Source organism: Gopherus flavomarginatus, chromosome 4, assembly GCF_025201925.1.
Source record: "Gopherus flavomarginatus isolate rGopFla2 chromosome 4, rGopFla2.mat.asm, whole genome shotgun sequence".
Classification (NCBI taxonomy): Eukaryota; Metazoa; Chordata; order Testudines; family Testudinidae; genus Gopherus; species Gopherus flavomarginatus.
This window is the reverse complement of record NC_066620.1, coordinates 162,267,114-162,292,743: the sequence shown is the minus strand read 5'-3', so window position 1 is coordinate 162,292,743 and position 25,630 is coordinate 162,267,114. Positions and strand designations below refer to the sequence as shown.

At 39.8% G+C, this 25,630-nt stretch overlaps 1 protein-coding gene across 4 annotated transcripts in view; it reads right to left on the bottom strand.

The window, feature by feature from the left end:
* LMBRD1 (LMBR1 domain containing 1) overlaps positions 1-25,630 on the bottom strand; it is a 223,914-nt gene that overhangs the window by 159,357 nt on the left and 38,927 nt on the right. For all 4 annotated transcript variants that reach the window (XM_050950789.1, XM_050950792.1, XM_050950791.1 and 1 more), the window contains exon 6: positions 3,906-3,994. In XM_050950789.1, the coding sequence (XP_050806746.1) occupies positions 3,906-3,994 (89 nt within the window). The remainder of the gene's footprint in view (positions 1-3,905; positions 3,995-25,630) is intronic.

The window sequence follows — 25,630 nt, the reverse complement described above, 5'->3', positions numbered from 1 at the left end:
TATTGAAGTAGCTAGAGGCCCTGGTTAAGATACAGGGACCATATCATGGTAGGCAGAGCACACATTTGCTTTATAAAGAATAGCACAAGTGGGGAAAGGGGAGACAGATAAGGTAAAATGTGAAACAAGCATGTTTCAACATAACCAATATTCCTAGCTGGCAATGTCTTCTAGGAAGCAAGGTAGAAGTGGATCTTGGGGAGGGGCGGGGGCGTTCATTGTGACCTATGGACTAGCTCAAGAAGTTCATGCGTAAGAGGCAACAGAAGAAAGTTTAAAGATGCTTATTGGAGAAGCAGACAAGAAGATATTGATGCTAGCATCACTGGCACAGTAGAAGTGGTCTATCAGTAGCCCCTTAGTTTTCAGTTTAAACTGATTTTTACCAAAAAATCCTTGATTTTACTGAAAGTATTACAGTTTTGTCCGATTTTCACCCTGCTTTTGTATCAAATACATAAAAAAATCTGTATTGTATTTTCCTAATAAGACAATATATGGCATGACATATATTAGTCTGTGTGTATATGCAAAGCTGTCTGTTGAAATAAGGCTTTGTATTAGTCTAGAAGATACACAAACAGGTACACAACACAAGCTCTGAAGTGTGTGCGCATCTGATGTACTAATGGATCTCATGCCCACCATGTACACATTTCAAACTGCTGGCAGATAATGGATTAAAGATTGGACACTAAAATAGTAAAGAAAATGAAAATCTGTATCAGAATCCATTTTAGAACACAAGGAAGTATTCAAAAAATTTTTAAAAACAAAAACAGGAGAAAAGGATGAAGTTGAGTGTATGCACTGCAAATGGTGTGGCCCAGTTATTAAATGTAACTTTAGCACTATTAGCCTATAAATATTTACGACAGTCAACTGATTAGTCCAATGAAAAGTTTTATTTGGGGATTAGAGAGATAGTTTTCTTAAACTCAGAGATGGCACTGTGTTTTGAGTTCTGTTTTAGTTCTGCAGCAAACATTGATGAACAAAATTCAAAGCATTAATCTACTTTTCCCCTCACCTTCCCGTCCACCAAACAAGAAAACAAACACACAACCCAGATAGTCACCTAGAAAAATTCTAGTAGTTTTTTGCACTGATTTTCACCTCTTTTTGTTGTGGTAATAAACTCTCAACTTCCCGGGAAAAGTTAAATAAAATGGAAATGAAGAGCCCTATCTATCAACAACAAAAGAATCTGGGAGAGGAAAAGTTGTGAATGGCCTTTAAAAGCAAAGCAAAAGACCAGCTTGATATGGTGGAAAGGCAGGGTCAGTGCAGCAAGTCAAGGGATGGTAATGTGGTGACCAAAAAGAGGATGAAGATATGATAAAAAGATTATTGTTGTTTTTTTTTAAACTAAAGCATGAAAAGTATGGAGCACAGGGACTGAAATTCAGTACTGACTGGGGAGCAAGCAGTAAAATATAGAATGTTAAGTCTTCTGTTTAGTTTCCTATGATTATATCTAAATCCTGGACATGTCGATTTTTTACCTCCAAAGTGTTTCAACAGTTAGGACAGTAATCAGATAAGATTGTTGGTAATAAGTAGTTTGATCTTGTTCCAAATATTGAATTTTTTCCACCACCATCTTACAAAATTCTCAGAAAGCTCAAGACTGAAGTATTTAGTTACTCAGTTATAAACAAAAACCACAAGCAGCCCTTTTATTTACTATTTGTATGACTGACAGGCTAGTCCAGTCTGCTATTCATTCAGTTATCAAAGACTCTATGGTATTAGATGACCCAAAGTATTCAAACCACCAGGTAAGAAAGTGACAGACTCACAGCTGCAGTGTACATTGGACCGAGTTATATGCAAGATTCATAACACTTAATTATTTGTTGCAGAAAAAAATTAGATCCAAAGTCACACTACAAGAGACCACTTATCCATCTGAATTAGTAATCTATCTCCATACAACACCTGTAGTTAATTTTGTAATAAAGAACTATATGCCACTGCCAATCGGCTTTCAGTTTATATACTAAAAAAAGTTAAGTTACTAAGTGTAACTTCTTACATTAGAAGTATTTGTTCATACATCTAATTCTCCAACTCCTGATTGATTCTGAAAGTGAAATGTATACGCAAATTAAAGAAATTGACTTCATCATTTCATGTCTCAATGGCAGCACATGTCCCACTGTTTTTGTATTAAAGAGCAGGATGACTAGAAGTTTGTGACTGGGCTTTAATACAAAGATTTTTGTAGTTTCAGATATCCATTTCCTCTTCTTTACAAGCTAAAGAAATCGCCAAACTGGCCTTTGTCCCACGCTTCTTGTATACTCTTCACTATATCCTGGTCAAGCCAAAAGCAATGTTCTATTGTATATGTAAAGCTTGTTAGCGTAGTTTTAAAATTCTAGACGTTACAAAGCATACCCAATATCTTTCCCAGATGCATTCTTTTATACCTTCATAGGGAGAAGTATATAAAAGGACATAATAGTCTAATTCAGTTTGCCCATAGACATAATGGGCCAAATCCTGGCCCCACTGAAGTAACAATAGGAATTTTGCAATTATCTAAAAAAATTCAGACAAAGGAACAGTATCCAGGAACTCTTAGTCTTAATATACACATTTTATGGTGGTAAAAACTTGCAAATCCACACTAGCAAAAAAGACACTTAGTGCCTCGGTCATATCAGTTTATGTATTTTTCTCAGAATTATTCTGTTTTGAATGTATCCCAACATCCTTTGACTATGGCTTAGTAACGCCCAGAAGTCTTCACTGTCTTCTCCAAATAACTTAAGAAAATGTTTGGTGTATTTAACAAATCAGAATTTTATGAGTAGTCTAATTTTTTTCACCTCCAGTAAGCACCACAACTATGCTGATTTTTACCTGTGTTAAAATACACTTTAGAGACCTTCAGCCCTATTCAAATTTTAAGTTTTTCCTATATAGCCCATCACTATAGTATTAAAAAGATACAAACTAATCTGTTGTCATTTTTATTAATTATTCATCTTTGGTATTCAGGTCATTACCAGTTGTACTGAACTTCACTGGTCTTAGGGCATCCATCACAATTACTAAACTTCTAAAAATGTAAGGGAAGACTGTCCCAAGTCGACGGTCTCTCCCACTCCTTATACAAACCCCTGTTCCTCCTCCTCAACATCTCTTGACTGCATTCTCCATTGGAGGGGAGGCAACTCAAGCAGCCTTCTACACTTGTATTTGAGGTAAGCTAATTGAACTTGTCCCCATCCACCAAACTTGATGTGCAAAGCTGACATCACATACCTAGAGCACTGAAAGGAATATCGCCTCCCTATTCTGCAAAACATGTGTGTGATGTCATATACTGCAAAAGATACAAAGAACTCCTATTTTACACCCAATAGGGGAAGATTTTTCAAATATTTGGTTATAATTCTGTGCAATGTTAAGACTATATACATTCCCTGTATGTTTTAACACCTATAGTTTTCTCTTAGTAAGATCCAAAGAAAAGATGGGACCTTTACATGGTAACAAGGATGTCTAAAGAGATAACAGTTAATGGTAAAAATAGTTTTGGGAAAGGGTAAAAAGCCTCACGAGTCAGGGTTTAAGCTGGTCTCTAACTATTAAGGATTAGGATAACATCCTTATGGGAGCTAGTTTTTTGCAACTTCCTCTGAGGCATCTGGTGCTGTTCACTGATGGAGACAACACAGGACTAGCTGGACCACCAGTCTGATCCAGTATGGCAATTCTTATGTTAAAAACATTTTACCTTTCAATTAATAACTGAATCCAACAAATTCTATTCCTTACGAGGAAGCATACACTATTTGTCTTATTCAGATGCAACTTTGCACTATTAAGGTAATAAGTATAATTAACTGTTTAATGCCAAGTTCAAACATACAATTCCTGAAAGAACTTACGACTACTTCCAAGTTCCTCAAACAGGAATTTCACTTTCTCCCACTCAGTGGAATTTCTCTTCTGGGGAACATCCAACGGAACAAAGGCACTATAAAAGGAAAAAAAGTTAACACTTCTTAAAATTTCTAATAGACTCAGACTCATAGGTCAGAAGGGACCAATATGATCATCTAGTCTGACCTCCTGCACAAGGCAGGCCACAGAACCCCACCCATCCAATTTTATAACAACCCCTAACCCAGGACTGAGTTATTGAAATCCTCAAAATTGGTTTGAAGACCTCAAGCTGCAGAGAATCCACCAGCAAGCGACCCGTGCCCCACACTGCAGGGGAAGACGAAAAACCTCCAGGACCCCTGCCAATCCGCCCTGGAGGAAAATTCCTTCCCGACCCCAAATATGGCGATCAGCTAAACCTTGAGCATGTGGGCAAGACTCACCAGCCAGCACCCAAGAAGGAATTAAAAACTTCAGAACTACAGTAGACTACCACTTAAAAGAAATATCGTAAGGGGAAATCAATCTACCCCCTGAAGGGGGGGGGGGGGAAGTCTCCTACATCAAGCTGAATTATATATACACAATCACAGAAGAATGATTTTCTTCCAGACCAATTTTTTGTTTTAGTTTATATCCCTTCATACTAGCTATGCTTTTGTATAAAATCAGTTTCCAATGTTACAAATACTCTGCCTGCAAGTTATAACGAGTATAATAGTGCTCTCTTCAGTTAAGATAGCTATTCTAAAGAGGTAGTTTATTTTCTAGTGTACAGCTCTGGGTTATTCATACACAGAAAATAGTAGAGGGCATGTTATCAGATGCAGCAGCACTGGCCAAATGCACAGTTGAGAGTGGGACTAAGCATTTCAGTTATCCATTTAGCGTTGGATGGCATTATCTTGCACTTTTTTATATTGCTGTAGAAAATGCTTGTTAAGCTAAAATACTTATCTTCATAATACATTTTGGCCCAATTTGAATATCCAATACACTAATTTGCACAAATACTGTCAATCAACATGTTTGAAATAAACTAGTTTTTCTAAAAAGGCCATCTGTTTCCATTTTATTCTTGCAGTTATAAAGTCTCATAATATATCATTTATGCTGACCCCATGGTCCGAGAAGATCTGTTTTCTGACACCATGAGGTCTCATAAGAAATTCAAGCATACTGAGATTCCAACTTCCATTATTGTTCCCAACACATGCTGTGCATTCGCAGCAACGCTGAACAGAGACCACCACTTCCTCACCTAAAAAAATAAACCCAACAAAGTGTGTGGAAAGTTTTGAGCTACTAATTTTTTTTAAATAAAGAACGCAGCAAATATTCTTCTCCACTCCAACCATTTAGACACTAATATTATTACACTGATTGTTCTGGAGTGCAACAGTTTACTATGCAATAACTTGGAATAGAGTTACTGCAAAAATGGGTACAAAGAGGAACATAATTCTGAGAAAAGTAAATGAAAAGGCACTCTTTTCCAAGTTCATCCTAAATTAACTGTATCCGTTCCTGGGGCCAAGCAAAATACAACCTGAGATTACTTGTAGTTAACTAATTCAGTTTTAAAAAATATGGTTAAACCAGAAGGAATTTGCTTATAACTGGAATAAGCCCAGATATTTTTGGGACAAACTACTAAGTGTGATTTTGGGAGCTGTCCAAAAAGCTAAAAGCCATTTTGGCAATTGTGGGGGATGCTCAGTGGTGATTATAGATCTGTACTCCAAGGTTTGTTTTATGTACAGATTTCTGAGATGATATAAACAATGTTAGAGAAAGCAGACAGTTTCAGCACATTTCCCCCAGGCACAAAACTAGTGACAGAAAGTCAGAGCAACCTTCACAGGGTTGCTCTCAGATAGCCTGGCTAGTCAATTAGGGAGGGGATGAGGAAGAACAGTTTGAGGCAAAGGAAAAACTTCAGTTAGGCTTTGTAATAAAGGCAATTCGGTAGTCAAGCTCAGGCACACCAGAAGAGTGGGGCTTTGAGAAAAGGGAGTCCGAGAGAGAGAAAAAAAAAAAAAAAAAAAAAAGACTAGGAGGTGCATTCTGGAAGTAAAATGGAGACCAGGCTGGGTCCCCAGAGCTCCAGGGTTTACCAAAAGAATTTAAGTTGGGTATGTTCTATTCCAGTAGCTCATGAGGTAAGCCCATCTATATTAGTTTGTAGTGAAGTGCAAGATTAAATGAGTCTAACTATGCACAATGCCTATTTTCTTTGATGCTTTGCTCCATTTGCTAATAGACATACTTGTTGCAAAAAGGTTGTCACTGTAGATCATTGGACACAGGTTTCTTTCAGATCTGCACGGTGATAAGCAGTTGACAGAGCATTGTAATCAGATATCAATCCAATAGTGGAAGAATTGTGCAATTCCACTCCAAGATAGGTATGGACATGAGACTCAATAAGACCCTGCTAGCAAGCAGGTGTAGAGGACTGACATGCAGCATCAAGGAATCTTGCCCTTATGTTGTTGGGGTCTTTCTCCAGCAGCAGACTTAAGATGCTGCTATCACTTCTGAGGTTGGAACTCCTGGTGTTGACTGTGTTTGCCTCTGATGTCAGAAGCAGAGGGATATGTGGATGAGATGTGTGTCAGATCCTAAGATCCAGGCCTTGATGCCTTTACTGCTCTCACACTCAAGAGGCTAATGTTCTCAAAAGGAACATCTTCAGTCTTGTCCTGTGATTCTGATGTAAAGCCAGAAAAGTCTACATAGATATCTCTTGGTAAGCCCCTCTCTCTCTGTAGCCATAATTAGGTCACTTGAGTCAGAAGAATCATGGGCAGCTCTTAGCAAATGCTTGGCCTGGACATGACCCTCATCACTATGGTCTTTGTTGCTTCCTTTTACTTTTCTAGAATGGAATCCATGGCATGCGATGGCATCCCAAAAGGCATGACTGCAGTAGGATATTAGAGCCACATAATTGGGTATCCTGATGCTAAGAGTCAAATGATTATGCTCTTCTTCCAGTTATGTCCAACTTCCATTCCTCCCTGTCCATGATGGGGAAGAGGACAGATGGCAACTATTCCCTCTCATTTTTGTGAAGAGACCTATAATGTTGGCTACAGGATGTGGTGTTAAAAACTAATGGCCCTTAGCTGCTAGAGGGTTCATCTTGTCTATACATCTAGAGACAGACCGTCCCTAGCAGTTTGAAAAAAACAGAACCATGAAGGAGAGCTAGCTCCTATGTTGGATGTGACTATAGGATATGAAAACAGAGTGATCCCTGGCCTGGAGTCTTCCAACTGTATCAACATCTAGCGTTCGTCGTCCTCTCTAAGAGCTCTTGAAACTGTGTACTCAGACACTGAAGAAGGCTCAATCGGGTCCTCTGGCAAGACAGCAGCTCTGATGGTCTCCAGGGAGACTTATGGGTTTTCCAGGGTGTCTATCTTTCCAGTTACCCTTGTCAGGCTGCTCTATAGGATGGTTAGGAAGAGGTGACAGGAGAGCCAGTGTCTCTGTAAGCACAGGCTGAGACATGGGCTGGTTAAGGATGCCAACGCTGGCATGGTGTCAGTGCCAAGGTTGAAGATATGCCTTATGGGTCTGTAGGCTATGTCAGTGTAGGCATAATTAGTCCTGAAGCTTCTAAATGCCCTTTAGAAAAGCTTGTAGTAACACCACAGCAGTAACTGGAGAGGTTCTTGCATGAGATCTTGCAAAGAAGCTGGTGGCTCAGGCAAAGTAGAAAGATTGAAGTTCACAGATCTGCATGAGGGACTTCATTCCTTATGGCACTGGAGGTGCTCTGTGTTGTTCCTGGAATGAAAGGAGGGCTAGATGACAAGCCTAAATTCATCTTTCAGATGTCTGATTTGGCACCATACAACATTTTGATTAAAGACTAGAATTTTCTAAAATTAACATAGCACATGGCAATTAAAACTGGCTAATGGATAGATCTCAGAACATAACTATACAATGGATATGTTTCTAAATAATGTCCCATAAGGGATTGGTTCTTGGTCCTATTTTATTGAACATTTTTATAAATGACCTGGAAGAAAACAAAAATCAAAACAAGTTTGAAGAGCACAAAAATTGGAGGAGTAGGAAATAAGAGGACAGAATACAGATTCATAGTCATCTGGATTGCTTCATATACAGGGTGCATACAATATTCATTTTAATATGGCTAAATGTAAACATATATACCCAAAGACTAGGAAAGTTGGCCACACTTACTAGATGGGGATTATCCTGGGAAGCAGAGACTTACAGATTTGGGAGTCGTGGAGAATAACTGGTTGAAGCCTCCAATAGGACACTGTGGCCAAAAGGCTAATATGATCAACAATATGCTTAGACTGTGGTGGTTCACAGTGTGATGTTGCACTCCATATACTTTATGGAAATATGCTTATGAATATGACATAACTGGTATATGCTTTATGCTAAATATCCCTTGTTTTATGTCATTAGAAAGCTTGTAATCTAAGTGTGTTCATCCTATTTGTTTGCATGTATTATTTCTATATCTAGAGTTAGGAGAATAAAAAACCTGTATCACTGATGTAAACATATTAAGTTAAGGCCATTAAGGGCGCTCCAGAAACAATTTGTTGTAAATGGCCTTAGTTACTTGAAAGCCTTCCTGTGTATGTGTGGGCCAGTTCACAAGGACTGGAGACTAGGGGTCTTACAATGACATGTGACCATGTCACCTGATAATGAAATGCATCTTAAATCTGGTACTTTTACTTTTAGAAGAGTGGTAGGGGCCCGGAGAGAAAAGACTCCCACCTTGTGCCAAAGCTATAAAAGGGGGAGGAGCAGGACAGAGGCTGCCAGTCATGAGAAAACCCCTGCTTTCCACCTGAGAGTCTGCTTGAACAAACAAAGACTGTACCAGGGGAAAGGGTTCGGCCCAGACTAGAAAGGGGTCTAGTCTGTGAAAGAAGCTTATTGGAACATCTGAGGGTGAGATAATACCTGTAATCAGTTTCTTAATGTATTAGGCTTAGACATACATGTTTTTGCTTTATTTTCTTTGGTGAATTACTTTCTGTTATTACTGGAAACCACTTAAATCCTACTTTTTATACTTAATAAAATCACTTTTGCTTATTAATAAGCCCAGAGTAAGTGATTAATACTGGGGATCAAACAGCTGTTCATCTCTCTATTACACTAATAGAGGGCAGACAATTTACCCTGTATAAGCTTTAAACAGAGTAAAATGGATTTATTTGGTGTTTGGATCCCGGTGGGAGCTAGGTATCTGGGTGCTGGAGGCAGGTAACTTGCTGAGATGTTTTCAGTTAAGTCTGCAGTTTTGGGGGTGTGGGCCAGGCCGTGGATCTGTGTTGCAGCAGGCTAGAATGTCTGGCTCAACAAGACAGGGTTCTTGAAGTCCCCAGCTGGCAGGGAAAATGGGCTCAGAGGTAATTTCAGCACATCAGATGACAATCCCAAGGGATCTCTGTGACTGAACCTGTCACACAGTGCCAAAATATCCATAAGGACACTGTACAGCTCTACTCCAGGCATCTACAAGCTCCACAGGATTAGTAGTGATCTGGGGCAGCCAAGTTGATTGTGGGCAACTACATGACCACCGCTAATCTGCGATTGGGTAGTGAGTCCACCTAGCCTCAAACATGACCTTCAAAGCTCAAAATGTAGGAACTTGTCTCCAAGATGGGCAACATGAGCAAAAAGAGGGCCAGCTGAAAGAGGCCAATGATGGACTTAAAGCCTCTCAAGGCCAATTCTCAGAGATCTATCCTTCTTACTGTTTGCATTTATCAATCTCTTACCCAGTAGTCACTACTGACAATGCTTATGAAATGTCTCTGGCCTCCTGATGTCTTCTTTAAGCAGCATCTATGTTTCAGATCCATATAAAAAGGAACTAAAGTATTCAGGTTTGATAAATATGTACTTTTGAATATATTTTCACCTTCTTTTGGCTCTAGACTTCATGCAGGTCCTTCATGGATGAGCTACTAAACCAATTCTGCTTCGGATATGTCTGGCTGCATACATTTGATGGCAGTTTACTGCCTAGATAAAGTCACCCATTACTTCCACAGTTTTTCCAGAAGCACAAGTATCTCGTAGCACAACTTCTGTGCCAACCCCATGGATTTTTGTTTTTGCCCAAGAACAGCTGCTTTATGCTGGAAGCTCTCCAGTCCATCTTTGAAATAGTCATCTTCAGTCCAGATACAAATCATCATCTGCATAATCCAGGTCACTAACAAATTGACTTGACAGTTACACCAGTATTTGCAGATACATGCTCAAGGACACAATTCATTTTCCAACAGCATATGGCTGGGGCCAAGACACATCCCTGCTTCACCCTGAGATCAGTCAGAGCTATGGTCCCCCAACACACCAGTGCCAGAGTCATTAAGTTGAACCAACCTCCAGGCAATGTTGGAAAGACCAATGCCTTGCAGAGTCTTCCGCAAGGCAGCTCTATTGACATAATCAAAGACTGTCTTTATGTCTACGTATGCTGTTGTCAAAGGTTAGTTGAATTCACAATGGATCTCAGATAAGCCTAGTAGCAAACCCAATTGTTCTGGTGATATTTCACAAGGAGAGGCTACAACACAGTGACTAGGACGTATGTGGTGACTTTTCTAGAATAGGGAGCAGAGAGTTATTGGCCTATATATATTGCACTGTGTGCATGGCCTTTCCTCCTATACAATGGGATAATAATCCCTGCCTTATACTCCAGTATCTTCCCAGTAGTCTATGCCCTAACAGAGTTGGTGTACTGCTACAGTTATGGGCTTGATGGTGCAACTGAAAATTTCAGACGTTATGCTATCAAGTCCTGCAGCACACCTGCTTTGCAGGCTTTTTTTAAAATGGCACAACAACCTTCTTCCAAGGCAGGTACATCTACATAGGTTTTGGGGGTCAGAGGCTGTATCTATCTATTGCTAATGCATCCAGATCTAGACATGGAGTTGCTGTAGGAAAGCTAAGTGCAAACTCTTAATATTCTTTCAATCCACAAATATATACAAGAAAAAGCTAGAAAACGCTCTAGGAACGCAAAGGCTGAGTACAAATCGTCCTGCAGTGGCTGAAAAGTGACAGATTGGTGTTCTATATTAGTGCACCTTTCACTCAGAGTGCTCATGCACCTCCCAAACATTATGGCTTTTGAAGGCAGTTCCACAGCTCGACGTCAGAGATACTAGATCCCCCATGCGGGAATTCACAGATGCCCTTAAGGAAATATTAATACCAATTAGTATTGTTCACCAAGTATTAGGAGGTTCTCTTCCAGGATTGATAGTCTTCTGTAGATCGGAAGTTCTGCTCAGCGAGACCAAAAATCTAGTTCATTGAACAGAGCAGATATTCTTATGTGGCAAGAGCTAGCACTAGCAGCAGAAAATGTTCTTAAAAGACACAAATAAAATGAAGTATATTCAATTAGATCAATTAAGGCATGGCATTATTTGCATACATTCTTCACATTTACAGACATTCCATCTTAGGAGGTATGCATCCTGATAGAAATCCCAGCATAGTCCCCCTTCCAGCAACTGACTGCAGGGATGCACAATTTCTCTTCTCTAAATCAGTGCCCTGGAATTAGCTGTTGGAGCTCCAACCATCCAAATCTTTTACAGCTACTCTGAATCACAGTTTGTCTGGTAAATTTTGAACCCTGCTTTAAACCATCTAATAGCAAGTAGAAAGCTCAGCTTTTGCAAGACTGACTAGCAATTTGAGACCATGAACTGCTAAAGTCAAGTCTGAATAAAAATGTAAAGAGCAATAAAGAATGTTACTGTTAGAGCTACCAACCTTATCAAACTTTATACTATGCCATTAATACTTTCAGGACTAATGCATGTTTCTTAGCACTAATCTTAGAAAAGTGATTAAAAAAGTCAATCCATGGTCCAGGAATACTTGACTCTCACCCCTATTCAGTATTATCCAAGCTTTAACTTACTGGAGATTGCAGATGCATCTATATCCCCCTTTACTACATCTACATACTTAGCTAACAGTATGAAAAACGCCACTGTTTTAAAGATGCACTGTGAAGAAGAAAAAAGTTTCAGTGGTTCTCTACTCCTCCTCTACAATGTAAGACATTGCCTTAAAACTTGACTGTCTAATTGTTTCCATTTGAAATAAAGAACATTAAGTCCTCACCATCCTCTGTTCACTGATCTCTGAAGTATGTAATAAGATCTTCAGAACTGTTATCTGCATTTGGAAGGCACCCAGCATGTGTGACGCTTCCATAATCTAAATAAGGTTATTTGAAGTGTAAAGAAAATAATAAAATCAAGAAAATCTTGAAGGCTTTTATCAGTTTTCATTCTACATCAAAGAAACAGAAATGTGAGGCCTTTTTTGCTTTGAAGTTCACCTTTAAGGGTTAAAAGAAACACTGCCAACTACTTTGTCCTAAAAGCATTTCACCAAAATTGGTAGGAGATTTAATGCTTATTTATTTAGATGCCCTTAAATTGCACATATCCATAACTTTTGAAACCTGCACATTAACCGTCAGCTATTCAGAGCAGGGATCATTTTTACTAGGTATTTACACAGCACTGAGTTTAACTCTAAAATGATTTTTAGAAGGTTACACATCAGCATGTTATCTGAGCACTTCCCCCCAAAAGTATAGAGAGTCCTGGCCCCATTACAGCTCCTGGACAGTAATAAAAACTTGAGGAAAAACATTAGCTAAAGCAGGGATGTAAATATTTTTAAAAAGTTTAACCGATTAAACCAAGAAGGACTGGGGCTGCTGCTCTGGCCGGTAGGTAAAGCCCGTGGGATTGGGGTTGGCCAGCCCACGGGGCTGGAGCTTCTCCAGCAGGTTTGGGCTGCTCCACCCTGCCAACAGCTGGGGGTTAACAGCTATGCTGGGTTAACCAGTAAGCAGTAGTTTTACTGGTTAACAGTTAACTAATTTACATTCCTAACCTAGATACTGAAACATTTTACACATGCCAGCTCCTACAGGAACCAGAGTTCACAAGAACAATGTCAGGGCAGTTTGAGTCACTCCTTTGCTTTTAGCTGAGAAAAAACGTAAGCATTATCTGTATTTAGAGATGCCTTAAAAAAAGTTTTCTAAAGATCAAAAGCAGCCATAGAAATTCACTTGCAGCTGTCATCCTGGTTTCACTCTTACGAAATTAGTGTCTACATTTTCAGTCTACTTTTGGGTTCATTGGGCTTCCTCTGAGCGAAGTCAGTGGCACAGTATTAATTGTCACAGAGGCTGCAACTCTGCAGCCTTTCAAAGCAGAATCTAAAGCAGTGGCACTGAACTATTATAAGCCATGGGGCAAAATGGGCCATGGTTAAACTGAATTAAGCATGGTTGGTGGAGTACAAATATCTGCCTATTGATCTATAGCAACTCCTGACCTTCAGTCAATAAAGTTTCAGTCCTGGGCACCTACTGCAGAGAGTCAGCTATGTAGTTCATATCGCCAATCTAGTAATGAGAAGAGTTCTTTTCATCTGTGATCTAAGCAGGGTTTTAACTTTTTGATCTAAGTGGTGAAAAAGGTAAGGTCAACTATCTATTGTACCTCACTTCACTGAGGAAATGGACCAAATGAAGACCTCTGAACCCCTCAGTCTGGAAAGAAGCCTACTACAGGACAGAAGAAGGTTGCCAGGCTTCCAGGAACAATGGAAATAAGTGTCATTTGCAGGAAACCCAGAGAAGGTGAAATCCTCCACTTGTTTTATGCAGCGGGCCTTGAGACATTAGGACAACTATAATATATTCCAACGGAAACAAACGGAAGTGCAAACAGGTAAACAAAGTTATTCAGGAATATCAAGAAGCCTGGACAAACAAAAAAAGACTCATTAAGAATCTATGAGGTAGAAGTACCAGTAATCGTCTTCTGATGCAAGAAAACCAACACTACCAACCACAGTGAGTCGGAATAATGGTCTGCATACCAAAGAACAAAACTTTATTTCAAAGACCAAAATGCAAGATCAGGTCAAATAAGATTAGTTATGTAATACACATAAATTAGTGACAAAAGTCTGACCAGATCCAAGAAAGATGAAGGTGTAATACTACAAGTGAAAACGCCTTACCAAGATTGATAGGTATGTTATTATGGGCAAATTTTCCTTGAATTAGTAAATGAGATCTAAGCAGTATTTTGAATGAGGATAACACAGAAAAACACTGGATGACTCTTGCAAGAGAAGGACCTTTTGGCAAAAGAAATTAAAGTTGTCACACAAGCACATGTACTGAAACATTGAGATAAACAAACAGAGCCTATGATCCCAGTTGATAAAAGCTCACATTGGTTGTCATCTCCCCTTCTGCAAGGTAACTGTCCAGTGGCATATGCTTCCACAGCACCGACCGAAACGCAAAAGAATTACGTTAAGACTGAACAGAAATGCTGCAAATTGGTTCTGGTTGCAAGCAGCCAAAAGACTAAGCAATTGGAAGGCATATTGAAGAAGATATGGAACAAAGTAAACTACTATTTACTTCAGAAAAAAAAAGTTGCAGAAGTATTCCTTTAATCTGAAAAGACAAGGTAAGAAGCTTCTTACAGCAGTTAGGTTTTCAAGGAGCACCTATGAACAAAAGCAAGGGACTGCAGAATGGTAATTTGAGGTAGAAGGCCCAATATTACATTTGCAAAACAAAATCTGAAACTCAAATGAGAAACAGTGACATAACAGCTAGTAGCTTGAGTATAATTCAGTAGATGTATCAGTGCTTTTGCTACTGACCATCCAATATAGTGGACTGTAGAGATTCTGCGCAAAGGACAGTGTCTTAAGACCATACACCATACTTCAGGTCAGAAGTAAAACTGAGTCAATTCTTTTTTTCCAAATAGTCGATTCAACAGAAAAATGCATGGGAGAGGCACCAAAATGGTTGACAGCTTTGGGTCAAACTTGTGTACCATTTTTTGTTGCTGAAAACAATTAACCTAACTTAGAAGTATCAGAGCATTCACCTGACTGCCTTTGCAGCTGCCCTCTCTTAGGAAACCCTTTCCTCTTTTCTGGAAGAGACTGTAGTGGACATGGTTGGCTTCTCTCCAGTTCCTGATAGTCATAATTGCACCTGCCTCCCACTTTTCACTCTGCCTGTTTAACAGCTCTGCATCCGATTTCCTTTCTTCTCTCTCCCTCCATGTTGCTGTCTTAAACCATCCACCCAACTCCTTCCTATCAGCCTTCCACCAATTTAGACTTCTGACTCTCTCTCTCACTCTTACCTCCCAACCTCCTTAGTGAGTTCAACTCCATGCCCATAACCATCCAATCCACTAGCTGCACATTTTCTTGCTCATCTCTTCATTTGGCTTGCAGCCTTGGTGCAGTTCTCCCACTCACCAAAAGCCTTGATTTGGTCTTCAAGTACTGCTTACTCTCTGATCCCTCAGTGACCAAGCTTCATCTGACCATTACTCTGTCTCATTCAGCCATACCCCTCAGCTCCTACCCCACATACCCTCTAACTTGTTCCTTTCATGACTTGCAGTCCATACACCATTCCTGACATTGTGTCTGTTCTCAGCCCTCTCCTCTCTCATTAAAATCGTTTATTCTCTCTCTGCCTCCCTCTCCTACATTCTTAACTCTTTTGTGCTCCCTCATTGCATGCTCTACTCTGGAAACCCCTAGCCCTGGTTCAACTTCAACATCTGCTTTCTCCTCTCCCTTTATATTGCATCTCTGACTTAAGTCTAGCACCCAGATTAACTTCACTACAAGTTCATTCTCTTCTCCTATGGCTCTGCCATCTCTTACTAAAATCTACTATTTTAACTTAATTGAATCCTATACTCACAATCCCAGCCACTTTTTGCCACCTTTGATTAATTTCTCAAATGTTCCTCCTGGCTCCACTTCTTTCTGCATAGAACTCAATTTCTTTCAAGAGAAAATTAAAAAAACCCACACCCCCACCTTGACTGTCCCCATCACCTTGCTTTCCCTTCCCCTTCTGCAATTGTCTCCTTTCTCCCCTGTCAGACTCAGAAGTTTCTTGGCCGCTTTCTAACCCTTTCACTTGCCCCAGAGATAGTATTCCATCCCCTCATGTCCCTTGCACCCAGTCTCATCCCCTCTTTTATTCTTTTCCTTAACCTCAATCTCCCCTGACTTTCCCTCACCACACAAACATGCTTTATTCACGCATCTTAAAAATATCCATCCTTAGCCCTATTTGCCTCCAGCTAACACCCCACACCTGAACTCCCTTTTTATCTCTAAGATCTCAGTGAAATTTAACAAATTATAGAAAATGCAAGTTCTGCAACACTAATGCATTTTGTAAATTCATGTCTATTTCAATTAATTGTTTTGGCTGCAAAATGTCTGAAAAAATTAATGTTTCAAGATTGTGAAACAAAAACTTTACTCAAAATTACTTGAAATTTTTGGATTTTGTTTAAAGACTTAAACATGAGAAGTCAGACGATTTCTCCTCTTTCCCTCTCAAACTTTGTATGGTACTAAAGGGCTCTGTCTTTCATACTCTTCTGTTTTCCCTTTACATCTTATGACTCAGTAATTCACCTGCAAACAAAACCATCTATATATTGACTACCTACAGATCTACCCCTCTGCTCCAGAAGGGTCGACTCCTGTCTAAGCTTTGCGCATGTTTATAAGGAGCTCTTCCCGAGCATGAAGTGCAATATGGGAGAAGACACTGGAGAAGGTGTTTGTATGAAGATTTAACAAGTGGGTCACAGACGCCAGTGTCAACATTGATTGCCTAATGACACTGGCCTCCATCACCACTTGTTAAATCTTCATACAAACATTATCCTCCAAATCTCTCCATAGAGCTCTCCTTTTCTGTGATGCCTATAAAAAAATAGTTAGACTACTGGTACACTGATATCACTATCATCTTGACTAATATAGTAGTCACATCGTTTCCTTATACTCCCATCTGTCTGTATCCCTTTGTTGTCCCTGGAGCAGAAACAATCTCTTCTATTCTTGTACAGCATCTACCACAATGTTGTCCTTGTAATATGACTGGGGCTCCTACATCCTATGGCAGTGCTGATCACCACAGTCATTACCACAATATTGTTAGATTCCAAAACAAGGTGGATGGCAACCTGAGAACACAAGGCACTGATACTGTGCATCTTGAAAACATTCCAAGTGCTATTGACAGCGGCCATGTGTTGACATAAGTAACATGCACACCTAGTAACTGACAAGCAAAAGATATTAGGAGCAGAAAATGCAGACAAGCTGGTCATCTACCTCAACAGCTGAACAAGACGCTACAGAAAAGCTTGAGGTTATATGATCAGAACACAGACAGTTTATATTTCTTTGGGGTTATTCTGACCTAATATTTCATTTTCAAAAGAAAGAAAAGATAGAAGTAGCCACTTCAGTCTGTGGCTACTAAAACATATTATGCACTCATCTTCATCAGTCCATATGCCCCGATCACATGACTGGGACCAGGAAATAAAGTCTAGTCCATTATTGTGTGTCTGAATCATAGCACAACCATGCATCAGAAGTGAAGCCTTATCTTCAACCATATATTGAACTTGAATTCTTGTAACAGAACTGCAATACATTTCAAGTATTAAACTTCAGTTTGCCACTATAATGAAAAAAATTTACATTTTGGCAGTTTACTGTAAAGTTCATTTGTATTTTGGTGGCAAAAGCAGGTAAAAATGTGAACTAATTTTTTAAGTTTTTCAGATTTCACTGAAGTCATTCTATTTAGATGAACTACTCAATCCAGAGAGAAGAAGAACATATGTCCAAAAGAGCAGCCAGAATCATCAATTCTAGGATTTTCATGGTTCTGCTAGACATCTGACCAACAATAAATCTGAGAAAAACTAAATTTGTGCTTTATGATTCTACTCTATCGTACTAATTTAATCATTTTTTCAGATGGTTGAGCAGAGTTGTTTGGCATATTCAAAATCAAAGCAACATTGTAGAAACCTTCATATGACAAAAAAAAACTAACTACCCCTCAACTGCTGCTGTCAAACACACACTTATTATCCACAGTAGTCTTTTAAATCTTAACTTTTATTCTATAATTCCAGCTATGCTGGAAAATGTCTGCAGTATTAAATTCCTCATTTCATAGTTGACCTGAAACACAGGACTAAGCTAGAGACAATTCATTATACTTGCTTCATTTGAAGGTCAGAAAACACTGAAGGGAAAATATAAACTGCCTTTGGGGAAACGCCAGACATAATGAACCCTTGCTGTAAGGTTTCCTGTTGTCAGCCTTCTCACCCCAAGCTCTATTTAAATCCATTATAAAGAGAGACTCCATTTAACTGAAGCTCAGTGGACAGAATCTCCTATATTCTTCACAAAGTAGCACAGCTGGAAAACCCACTTCACTACCGCACACTAGAATCACAAGTTTCAAAAACAAACATGAAACTGCATTCGTAAGTATATTTTAAATCTTAGAAGTAACAGTTTTGAAGGGAACAAACAGGAATCTGAGAGTCTTTGAGTATCCTCAATTGAGCAATTATATTTTAAGTTAGAGGGAATGTCATCTACCCTGATATCCTACAAAATGCAAGGCATAAAATATCACTATAATCCCTTCCTCAAGCCCAATAACTTGTGGTTGAACTATAGGAGGGACCAGCAACCTTTGGCATGCAGCTCCTTTCGCAAAGTGCCGGCCAGCACATCCCTTGGCCTGCACCGCTTCCTGCGGATCCCATTGGCCTGGAGAAACGAACCGCAGCCAGTGGGAGACATGATCGGCCAAACCTGAAGATGCTGCAGGTAAACAAACCGGCCTAGCCCGCCAGGGTGCTTACCCTGGCAAGCTGTGTGTCAAAGGTTGCCAATCCCTGAACTATAGTGTTATACAGGCATCCAGTCTTAAGACTTCAAGCAGCAGAAAATCCAGCATCTCTCTTGGGAAGTGTTCCAATGGTTCGTTACCCTCCTGGGAAAAATTTGTGACTTTATTCTACTCAGAACTTGTCTAGCTAAGATGAAGTTAGACTGAAACTTGCAACTGGTTTTATGTTAGCTAAACAATAGTAATAAGTTTCAGAAACAAGCTAAAAAGTTACTGCTAGTCCACTAACACCACACTTTTGAAGGTCTTTATCTTAAATATTAAAAATAAGCCAATATTATTGAAAGTAAGTTAACTGCTGCTTTGCCAAGAAATTACAAAATTTGTGAAGTCCAACATTGTTCAGGAGAATTTTAGGGATGGAGATTGGCATTTATCAAGCACATGCAACATGTAGATCTCTTCTCCTTCCTTGAAGAAAGATCAAACCACTTTGATGGGTATGCCTTGTGTCAAGCACAAGTTATTTGTTTGTATTACAGTATTAGAGGCCCAATCAGGATCAGGACCCATTGTGCGCTAGGATAAACAGAGGGAAACAGTTTCTGCCCAGAAGCCAGCAAGATGGCCAACATTTCCTTACAGTCTATCTGCATACAGAAGTAAGGATGCCCTTAATAAAGCTGGCTCCCACTTTTCAATGACACTGAAGCCATGCCCACATGTAAAAGGGCTGTTACGATGGTTCAGCTTGTTAGACAGGACCCAGACTGTGGGGAACAGCAGAGACACTGAAAGATATATTGGAAGAGGGGAGCAGGAGGCAAATTTAGGTATTATGTGGGATAAGGGTGCAGTGTTATGTGGAGAAAAGAGGGAGGCCTGCAAGAGTAGCAGTCTACAATGATGCAAGGAGTGCCTCTGGGGCAATGAGCGCAAGAGAGAGTGTGTGTGTGTGTCCGTGTCCAAGACAGACAGCCATACTGACCACTATGGTGGGAGCTGGCCAGAAATCTGAGCCAGGAGTCAAGAACAGGTGCAGAATAAAGAGTTGGTCTGAGAGACAGGTTGAAGCAAGGACAGAGGTGAAGTAGGACCGGGAAGAAGGCTGAAGTTAGAGCAGGGCGGGAGCAAGCTAAGGCCTATGGGAGTCTGTCACCACTATCAATCAGGAGAGAGAGTTCCAAGCCATGAAGTGACATTGTGCAGACTGAGATGCTGTTTCTCCTGTTACTCATATACCTTCCTTGAGAGTCACCAGACTGGCTCCCGTCTTCTAGATGGCTAGAGCCTAGCACAGGAATGATTCATCACTGCATATGGATTAATCAGGCTCTACTTCAAGGATGACTCATCACCTCACAGGGGAGAATTAACACTGCAGAGGAGAAGCTCCCAGACAGCAGAAGGCATGGGAATGAGGAGTCAGTGCTGCTGGGTCTGAACAACTGGCAGGGAGGTTGATATGTTTGAACTAAGTGACGTGAACTGAGGCTTTCATATACATACATTGCCATTTGACAATATGCATGTTTTGCCTTGGTATTCTATATTTGTTGCCTAATATTTTCTTTCAGCGGTCACTGTCCTTTAACATGACTTCACAAATTACACCCGGGCAACAGCATGGGCTTTCAGCTAGTATTTAGTAAAACATGTATCTGTGCCTTCCAAATAGTCCCACATCACTGCGATAACACAGTAACAACCAACCATCCCCCTTAACTTTGAAGCTAATTTGCATACAATTATTTTATTGATTGTAATGAGTCAGAGATACGAAGGAGACTGAACAGCAAATGGATTACCTGGCTCACCTGCCACAGTTCAAAGCTTGATTTAACACCCATTCAGTTCAATACGAACTCCAATACAACCCATACATAAAACCAACAGCCACCCACGCAATTACCCAAACACACAGTCCTTCACCTCAACATGCACCCTGAATTCACCACTCGCACAAAATTAACCCATATCTCCCAAGTCAGTTTATGATTTCTTAGAGCTGCCTGTGGGGAGAGCCTTTGCCCCCAGCTGGAATCTAGAACCTTCCATCCCCATGATAAACTTGAGCGGTAAAGCTACAGGTCATCACTATTCAGACACAGTGCAGCAAGTGCACGTTAACAATCTGATGAAACGAGAGAGGAGTACAAGGGTAACAAAGATAGGAAACACTTAGCTATGCAGAGTACCAATGTGCCAATCAAGATGACAAAACAAATTACTTTATTAAAAAAATTATATATAAAACAATACCTCATGTCCCTATTGGCCAGCTATGTAGCCATTTTCTGTTGGCATTTCCCTGTAGGGATCATGGTGTAAATGGGTCCTAAGGAGGAATTTGCAAGAGTAGTGGTTTTACAGACAAGTTAGAAACTGGTGTTCCATACATAAGGGGCATGTTGATCCTTGATCCCAAAATTGAACTTGGAAGGTTTATGCTTATGTTCAAACTAATGTATATGTTAGGAAAAGCTAAGATGCTGATATTAAAGCTGTAATATGTAAAGTGGGGGGAAAAATCAAATATTTAAAACCAGTTTTGCAATAAGTTTGAGACCTACAGGGTCTGGTAATCAGCATAAGACTTCAATGGTTAGCATGAGGCCTGGACAATTAACTTAAAATTAGAAAATATAGCAATAAGCATCATCTGAAACAAAAAAATATGTAAAAATAAAAATCACAAAATGAGCTTGATTTAGCATATTTTTAGGAACTTTTGGGTACATGTAAAAATGGAGCAAACCTACATTTATGTATCAAAACACTGGGAAAAGTATTGATGCGAAAAGCTTATGACAGCAATCAGAACCCTAATTATGGTCCCCTGGAAGGTCACACCTGTGTAGAGGCCTGAGACTAAATCAAATATGGTCCCAGACGTGTGATGTAAGGAAACTGTATAAAAAAATAAAGAAGTGCATGGCCAGTGTTTAGCTAGGATACCAGAATGACAAGATGATAGAAACGTGCAACATAATTCCCACTTACGATGCTACTCCACTTAACTGGAGTTTCTTTCTTCACTTCTGATGAACTCCATAAGATGAAGTATGCACAATATGGGAAGTCATTTGGCTATACCTACCTTACTCTTCTTACCTCTCTACAATTGCAATTCTACTTGTTTGTATTTAAGAATAGAATAAAAGTCTTCATGTTTGTGTGTGACTCACAAGTCTCACTTCTTGTAAGTTCTACCTAGCCGCCTGAGTAAAGAATCTGAATTAATGACTTGTGCAATTTTGTCCCCTAAATTAATCTAGGGCTATAGGCGGTATGGAAGATAGTTTGAAAGTGCTGGTGGGACACATGGACTAATAGGTGATCAAAGCTGAAATAGCTGGTGCAATGGGATTGTGGCAGAGGTGAGGAGGTATTTCATAGTAAAGTACAAGAGCACAAAGTACAGAGCGTTAGTGTCTGAAGGTTCTTAAAAATGAAACTTGTATTTGTTGTGGTGTAAAAAGGAGAAGCCACTGGAAAGAGACAAAGTGGTAATGCGATCAGAATATCAGAGGGGTAGCCGTGTTAGTCTGGATCTATAAAAAAAGTGACAGAGTCCTGTGGCATCTTATAGACTAACAGAAGTATTGAGTACAAGCTTTCATGGGTGAATAATACTCTCTTCGTCAGACACATGTGGTGGAAATTTCCAGAGGCAGATTTAAATAGGCAGGCAAGAATCAGTCTAGAGATAACGAGGTTAGTTCAATCAGGGAGGATGAGGCCCTCTTTTAGCAGTTGAAATGTGAATACCAAGGGAGGAGAAACTGCTTTTATAGTTGGCTAGCCATTCACAGTTTGTGCTTAATCCTGAGCTGATGGTATCAAATTTGCAAATGAACTGAAGTTCAGCAGTTTCTCTACAGAGTCTGGTCCTGAAGTTTTTTTGCTGTTTTTTTTTAAACTGCAGGATGGCTACCTTTAAATCTGCTAGTGTGTGTCCAGGGAGGATGAAGTGTTCTCCTACAAGTTTCTGTATTATTGCCATTCCTAATATCTTACTTGTGTCCATTTATCCTTTCACGTAGGGATTGTCCAGTTTGGCCGATGTACATTGTAGAGGGGCATTGTTGGCACATGATGGCGTATATTACATTGGTGGATGTGCAAGTGAATGAACTGGTGATGTTGTGGCTGATCTGGTTAAGTCCTGTGATGGTGTCAATGGTGTAAATATGTGGGCAGAGATGGCATCAAGGTTTGTAGCATGAATTGGTTCCTGAGTTAGAGTTACTATGGTGCAGTGTGTGGTTGCTGGTGAGAATATGCTTAAGGTTGGCGAGTTGTCTGTGGGCGAGGACTGGCCTGCCTCCCAAGGCCTGTGAAAGAGAGGGATTGTTGTCCAGGATGGGTTGTAGATCACTGATGATGTGTTGGAGAGGTTTTAGCTGAGGACTGTAGGTGATGGCCAGTGGAGTTCTGTTGGTTTCTTTCTTGGGCTTGTCTTGCAGAAGGTGGCTTCTGGGTACATGTCTGGCTCTGTTGATTTGTTTCCTTATTTCCTCGTGCGGGTACAATGTAAGTTCAGACAAGTAAAGGAGAAATAAGGGATAAATCAATAGTGGAGTGGGATGTGAGGTGAAAGAACTTTTTTAGGATTGATAAAAGCCACGTTTTACTATAAAGGAAGCAATTAATGTATCAAGAGACCAACAGAAAAAGATGAGGGCTGTGATGTGGTCATTGGGGCACAAAGATGGGTTAAACAAGGAAAGTAGACAAGAAGATACAGCATTGTTGATAGGGAGGAGGAAAGAGGACTGGGCCTGTCATAAACAGATGGTTACGGGTTAACGCCTCTTTTACCTGTAAAGGGTTAAAAAGTTCACCTAGCCTAGCTGACACCTGACCAGAGGAACCAATAGGGGAATAAGATGTTTCAAAAGGAAGGAGAGAAGTTATTCCCTTTGTTTAGAGTTTCAGCCAAAGTGAAAAAGATCAAGGAACCAGCCTCTTATCAGAGTAGTAAGTTTTAGAAAGGAATATTTTATATGTTTATTTCTTTGTAACCTGTCTTATGCAATTAGAGGTAGAATCAAATTGGGTATTTGGGTATTTTTTTTTGTGTGTAATTAAATTTGTACCCAAGGGAACATCCTCTGTGTTTTAAATCTGTTGTCTGTGAGAGTAGCTGGTATGCTACTCTCCCCCAGATGGTTTTCTTTCATCTTTCGTTTCTTTAATTAGAAGCCTTTTTCTTAATACCTGATTGATTTCTCCTTGTTTTAAGATCCAAGGGGTTTGGATCTGTGTTCACCAGGGAATTGGTGAAGTCCCTCAAGACTATCCAGGGAAAAAGATGGTATTTGGGGTGGGGGGGGGGGGCAGCGATACCAGATCTAAGCTAGTAATTAAGCTTAGAAGTGTTCATGCAGGTCCCCACATCTATACACTCAAGTTCAGAGTGGGGAAGGAACCTTGACAGGGCCCAATTAAGTCACTAAGATTCTCAATGACTTGTCTTGGCTGTTCCCACCTCATACTTTTTCTATTGTAAAAACTGCAATTTGCTATACAGATATTTAAAAAAAAAAAAAAAAAAAAGTGTCTCCACTGCACTATCAGGACCCTAGCATTGCAACATAATTCAACCCTCTTCTGGTTCGGTGCCTGTAAGCCGGCATCCCTTGCCCTAATCTCTCTGGTCCACAAGGGTGTGCAATCGAACAAAGTAGTAACTGTACAGCCAACCGAAGATCAGCCAACCGAAGATCAGCCCAAATGTGTGTAAGGCATTTAGACTGGTCTTCAACTATTAAACAGCTGCAATATTCCCAAATTAACTAGCAAAACTATAAAAACAAAAAGGCATGGGAAGTTTTTCCTCAAAATACTGTATATTAGCGAAATTCCTGCGGTTTATTTGTAACGCAAAACAAACAGGAACTTCCTTAGTTCTCAGAGGGTCAGCAACTTCTGGAGAGAGACTTTCATGCATAGAACAATAGGAAATCTATCACTGTACCTCTCAAAATGTGGGGCCAACAATTGTTTTCTGAGGATGGCCCACAAATGAGACTTACAATAAAACTGACAGCACAGTCAGCTCCAGCTGTACACTTGCCATGAAGACTGACTGTTTAGGATAGTAGTCCATCCTTTTTAGCAGTGGCAATAGTTTCTGTTGAGTCAAAGCTAGAGTTTAGAGAATGTAAAACCAGAACCAACAGAGCTACTGCAAAGTGAATGCATCTCCTTATGGATCTACCAACTTGTCTACTAAATTCTAATCATACAGAAGTACAGAAATCCACTGAAGGCAGCAGAACTGAAGAGTCACCACTTAAGAGATAAGTGACAGACATTAAGGTTGCACAGGTTTACAACCAGGGGTATAATTTTCATACAAGTGACGTGAGATAAGGAAAGAACCCAACTTGACACTTAAACAAGATGGACCTTTATGGATTGCAGTTAAAAGTAACTTTTTGTTTTACTTCCATTTGAATTGCACATCAGAATTGGGCTGCTCATTTTATCTAAAGTCATTTCCTATAAACAAGAAACCCTACAATAACAAACTCCAGTCACTTCTCAGAGTAAACTCTCTCAATGTCTTCTCGCATGTTTTCAGTCCTTGAGTTATATTCCTTCTCTGGCAACCTATTAGTCACTCATAACAATTGGGATACCCAGAACAATGGAAAGTATAAATGCACAAGGGAAGAAGAAGGTATAAGAGGAGAAGTGAAGCATATGTTGCAAGTTCCTGTAACTAGTTCTAACTTCAAGTTTATATAAAAAAGTAGTTTAAATTTTGATGCTCAAACATGAGGGATTTAATCGTAGTCTCTGGTGACAATTCTAGAAGCTATTGAAATTCGACTCAGTCATCTCTATTTATAGACGAATTACGTTAAAACTACATTCATAGGATTT